The following is a 5,526-nucleotide window of genomic DNA, read 5'->3' as shown; positions in this document are numbered from 1 at the left end:
CTGCTGCTGCTGCTGCTTCTCGTCTTCCTGCGTGCACCGAGGAAGGGGGTTAACTTCGGCTTATTCTCCGCAGGTACGTCCCTTCTCAGGCTGATATAGCAGTCTTTGAAGCAATCGCTGTCCCACCTCCTGCAGACTTGTTTCATGCTCTTCGGTGGTACAATCATATTAAGTCGTATGAAAAGCAAAAGGCAAGGTATGGTTAAACTGCGAAACCAGAATATGTGCGCGAAACGGCCTGCGAAGTGTTGCATTTGTTTTCTCGAGTTTGAACAAAAAGGTGTTTTTTCACTAGTACTGTACGGCTTTTTCTGTTGCCGCTGGAACAGGAACAGTTCTAGAAGCAGAGCAGACTTCTGTCAGTACATCACACTTCTCACTTAGAATTTAGGCAACCTGGTGCTGTCTCTGTTCAGACCCTGAGATTTCTGCTAAAGCTTATAAGGAAGGCTTGAGTTTTGTGGCTGCCGTCTACACAGATGGCTATGCTGAAAGCTGGAAATCACTTACCAGTAATTGACCCTGTAAAGGCAACACCAGAATGGATTAGAAAGTATTGCAGGACTCTTACAGATAAATACACAGTGTGTAGATGATAAATAAGAAAAAAGTGGTTCCTTCAGGTTTTTAGTCCTGGAAGATCAAGCAAAATCAATTATTTGCGATGCAGAAGCACATATAAAGAAGGGGAAATGTGAAAGCAAATGTTATCTTTTTTCTTTTTTAGTGATTTTAGTGTTCATGAAAGGTGCTGTATTGACATCCATGGAGACTGCAGGCCTCCCTAAAAAGGTACAGCATAGGTAGTGTCAGTATTGCTACGCTGCCTCCTCTGTATGCCTCAGTCCTGTTTGGAGGGAACTCTTGTAAAGTTGGGTGGCTCAGTCACCAGTCTGTTTCCGAACCTCTTATAATGCTAAAGGGGACTGAGATAAAAAGTTGCTTCACAAAGTCCACTCTATGGAAACTACTTGTAGTTCCTGAAAACTAAAGCCAGTTTTATGACTCTTATAAGAGCAATTCACGGTAACAATAGAACTGTGAGCTTATTCTAAGACTACAGAACTGTATGAGCTATAGAAGATTAATTCGGGGGGGTCTGGTCCCTCGTGTGCTGTTGACAGCTGGCTTGCGGAGTAAAGCATTCACTGAAACTTCTGAAGTCACAAGGATCAGTTGCCTTTTAACAATGTGTTTTCTGACACTATTAGTTTTTAAACAAATGAAAATACTTGAGGGAAGCATGAACCAGAAGTCGATAACTCTTCCTGCACAGAACATAATGCAGACAAATTATTCCAATGAGAAAGCTTTTTCTAGCCATGTACTTAGGTGGAGCAGCAATGTTGGGCAGGGTCATGTCAGCCTAGGCGAACAGTCTTCGAAGGTGGGGTTTGCTGGAGTCTCAACTAGCATGTCAGGAGCATTGAGGATTGCCTTTGGGGAGGTTTGGCTTTTAAGTAGCAGAATTAGATACACGTTTTAGCACAGCATTTTTACTATGAGTGCACTTACAGGTTCATTGACAAATTGGCGGTATTTGTGTTGACTTCTGGGTAGGTTCCTAATGTCTGTTGCTTTCTTCCAGCTTGCCAGGAGTAAAGAAGGCTTTGGGGAAATACGGTCCTGCTGATGTTGAGGACACAACAGGTGCAGCCACAGATAGCAAAGACGATGATGACATCGACCTTTTTGGATCTGATGATGAGGAGGTACTTGTGGCCTTTTTGTATTACATTTGGGGTTTTTCTTAAATGCGAAGTTATGCAGGTTTTTGCCTTAACAGTTATAAGTTACTTAAATTTGTGACCTTGACACCAGATCATACTCAGAATTCTCAAATTCAGCTGTCTTTGCAGAACAGAAAAGCTTGGAAGGTAAAAATTCAAGAGTTAGAAAGGAGTGCGTTGCAATGGGGTGAACTGTTGACTTTAACTCTGACTGGTTACATGATGAATAAAACAAAAAATCACCATCTTTCGGCTGACAGTTGTGATGATTTGTTTTTGCCTGAGTAGATACCAGTCAGTTTGGTAATGCTTTAAAGATGGAGCAGTTTGGTGCTTTTCTGTAACTTCAGATTTGTCTTTCAGGAAAGTGAAGAAGCAAAGAAACTGAGGGAAGAACGTCTGGCCCAGTATGAATCGAAGAAGTCCAAAAGTATGTCTACCAAGAATTACTAATCATTTATGCTTGGGTTAATTTTCATGCATTTGAAGAGGATGGCTAGAAACACTAATTAACTTTAATAGATAAACTTGACTGTAATGAGACAGGAGTAATTAGCTTTGCTTGAATTGCCTCTGAGCTTAGCCTTTCCCATAGCAAACGGGATCCTTAACGTAGGTTTTGTCCTGCTTAATATACTCGTTTGTCTCACCCAGAGGTTGAGTGCTCTAGATGAAAAGAGGGAACCTCAGGATTTTCTTTAAAAGTTTAGAGAAAAGGCTGCAATACACATATCCCTCCACAGCTACTGGTCTGGAACTGTTCAGAACTGTAGCAGTTGCAGGATTCCCTCTGTGGAAAATAAACTGTTACACAGCCTTAAGCTCCTTCTCAGATCCTCTGAAAAGGACTTCCTATGTAACAAACAACATGAGCTTCTTTATGTCTTCTTATGAGACTATTTCTCAAGAACGTATGTATCTACATCTTGAACACTGGGATATGCATAGCTTAAATACTTTGGGAAAGTACATTGGTACGAGAGGCCTGTCACAGCTATGTGAGGAGGTTCTTGCTGGTGAAATCGGAAAAGTTGTTCTGGTAAAGCTAGTTTGCAAGTATATTCATGAGTTGTTGAAAACTTCCTAGCTTTTGATGGTGACTTTCCTCCCCCAGAGCCAGCTGTCGTTGCCAAATCATCAATCTTGCTTGATGTGAAACCTTGGGACGATGAGACAGACATGGCCAAACTAGAGGAGTGTGTTCGAAGCATTCAGGCGGACGGCTTGGTCTGGGGATCTTGTAAGTAGGAGAAACTTTGAAAGCAGGGAGAGGGGAGAGCGCGTGGTCTCTTAAGATACCATATGAACAGGCAAAAGCTTTATAACTTGGACTCTGATATCCTGCATCTCCCTGTACAGCTCCTGATGCAGCAAGAAAACACCCATAACACCCCCATCACTGGTTGGGGGCAGGAGGGAGTGGAAACCACAAAACCAAACCATTTTCCACCACCTTTTAATGAATGCTGTGTTGTTTATTAGGCAGTCTGTAATACAGAACAGCTTATGGGTTTTATGTATTCCTGTAGGCTACTTGGGTCAGTTGAATATTAGATTTGTATTTTTAAAGGACTCTACTAATCAAGGAGTATTAAATGTTTGTTTGTTTTTCTTAGCCAAGCTAGTACCGGTTGGCTATGGTATCAAAAAGCTTCAGATCCAGTGCGTTGTTGAAGATGATAAAGTTGGAACAGATATGCTGGAAGAGAAAATAACAGCTTTTGAAGATTATGTACAATCAATGGATGTAGCTGCTTTCAATAAGATTTAAGTCTTGATATATCTAGAATAAAAGTAATTGCAAAAACTGGGCTCTGTCTGTGGTTAATTCAAACTCATGGTGGAATCGCAATTCAGGAATGTGAAATTTGGTTGATGGGTAAGGTAGAAGTTAAAACTGAATGTCAAGGTTGTTCCCCTGCAGTTCCCAACAGCTTGAGCAGTGGGAAATAGAAAATCCAGACTTAACATTTACATGGCTTTAAAAGCCTGAAATGCCCTTTCCTTCATTTTGGAGGAAGTTGTGTCTTTGGAAATTTCTGTAATTCCTCTGGAAGGGGGGATGGCTTTAAGGAAAAAACACAGTGCAAGTTAGAAACAACAGGGGGGGCTGCAATGCATGGGAGATGGCAAGGTCTGTAGCGTTTTTATCTGACCTGAGCCTGTCATGCTGTCTTCTCATGTCCTGTGTGGACTTGGAGCTGTTTTCCTCAGAGAGGTGTGAAGACGTTTGCAATGAAATTATTTCAAACTTGGCCTCTTTTTCTGGGACTTCTTAATTAGTACAGCAAATAATGGTGTTGATGAAAGTTCCTGCTTTTATATTCCAAGGTCCTTGTATGCCCTTGTACCTTCAGCAGCCTGGGGAAGGGGATGTTGGTGGGAAAGGTAGCTGAACCCAAAGGCAGCAAGGGGGGACGGGGGCAGGCCCCTTCTGCAGGGCTCCAAAGGCCTGGGCTGTCCAACCCCTGGTGTGGGGATTAATGGGGTGCAGTGACCATGGGCTACACTGGTGCAGGTGGGTAATTTAATATTTAGATAATAAACTTGAAGCATGCTCTGGGCTAGAACAAACAAAGACATTCAATTAAAAAGCAAAGATCAACTGGCATAATTAACACCAGTTTGAGCTGCTTACTTGGCTCCAGATTGGTTTTTAGATTTTTTTTTTTTTATATCTTTTAAAGATTGAAGAAGATACTGGAACTAAATTGTTTTCCAAAAAACTATCCATAGGAAAGATACAAATGTAAAAGCTGTCAAAGTTGTGAAGCTTCTAGACAAATTCATGCCTCTAGGCTGCCTGGTAAACTGAGAGAATTTATTGTGACCATGAGATGGAAGCCTCTTATGTGTCGTGTTGGTCGCTCCAAGGTGAAGGTGGTCAGTGCCAAAGCCTGACAGCAGCAGCTAAAATAATTCTTTTTGATCTTTTTTTCACGGTGCATCTGTATGTGGTTATTTGGCACAGCAGGTCCTGTTTGTTTAGAGGTCTGCCAACTTCAGATTACGTAAGAGCTTTGTTTTATAATTTGTCTCAGGAAAAAAAATCTGCCTGCCAGAGGTCTAAAGGACGATTAAAGAATTGAAAGTGAGTATAATTACAGGTTTCATTTCTACCTTCCATAAACATAACTCTTAAAGGCCTAACTTCATTCCGTGTGTAATTAGTGCACAGTGCCCTTTCTGTGGCAATCCTCTAGCTGTCGCTTCTGCTAAATCATGTAGCTTAGTTTTAGCAATTCTGTCACGGTGCTGTTAAAAGCAAGAAATCTGCAAATGCCACATCCTAAATAAAAAAAAAGAAATAAAAATTCTGCCACAAAAATGTATTTTGTATTATCCTTGGCCATCACTGTTTCTGACCTCCCCTTCAATGTGCTTCTTAACCTTTAAACTCTTTCCTTGACCTTGAAATTAAAGCTCTAAGGAGACAAAATGGTTTCATTTATAGACTGCAACTTTGCTAAAATACCGTACTACACACCATCCACACTGGATTTTTGCATGTGTATGTCATTTATGCTCAGCATGCATGTGCAAACTCCTCAGCTGTTGGGATTTCTTTTGTGGTGTCCATTTCCCCCCGCCCACCCGAAGGAAGGTGGCTGCACAGGAACAAAATAAAAAAAGCTGGAGAGCAAGAGAATTCCACGGAATCCACATATTAGGGGGGGTTTGTGTAGTATTTGGGTACACGCTGATCTATTCCCATGTCATTGTGCCTGTGAAAAATCAGCATCATCTTGGTGTAAACAAGACCCTTCTATCCCAAGTGCACCCCATAACAGAAAGA

General features: G+C 41.5%; 1 protein-coding gene and 2 non-coding genes across 3 annotated transcripts in view; all 3 read left to right on the top strand.

Moving 5' to 3' along the window:
- Positions 1 to 3,517, top strand: part of EEF1B2 (eukaryotic translation elongation factor 1 beta 2) — a 4,348-nt gene extending 831 nt beyond the window's left edge. The window contains exons 2-6 of the mRNA XM_035893041.1: positions 53 to 196; positions 1,589 to 1,712; positions 2,094 to 2,160; positions 2,845 to 2,970; positions 3,347 to 3,517. Of these exons, the coding sequence (XP_035748934.1) occupies positions 53 to 196; positions 1,589 to 1,712; positions 2,094 to 2,160; positions 2,845 to 2,970; positions 3,347 to 3,501 (616 nt within the window). The 3' untranslated portion in view covers positions 3,502 to 3,517. The remainder of the gene's footprint in view (positions 1 to 52; positions 197 to 1,588; positions 1,713 to 2,093; positions 2,161 to 2,844; positions 2,971 to 3,346) is intronic.
- LOC118452164 lies at positions 1,942 to 2,025 on the top strand. Its single transcript, XR_004841827.1, has one exon. It is a non-coding gene; the product is annotated as a small nucleolar RNA SNORD51 (small nucleolar RNA).
- Positions 2,466 to 2,599, top strand: LOC118452165. Its single transcript, XR_004841828.1, has one exon. It is a non-coding gene; the product is annotated as a small nucleolar RNA SNORA41 (small nucleolar RNA).
- Positions 3,518 to 5,526: the final 2,009 nt, after the last annotated feature.

The sequence above is a fragment of the Egretta garzetta genome, unplaced genomic scaffold (assembly GCF_000687185.1).
Source record: "Egretta garzetta isolate BGI_Z169 unplaced genomic scaffold, ASM68718v1 scaffold474, whole genome shotgun sequence".
NCBI lineage: Eukaryota > Metazoa > Chordata > Aves > Pelecaniformes > Ardeidae > Egretta > Egretta garzetta.
This window is presented reverse-complemented; position numbering and strand designations above follow the sequence as displayed.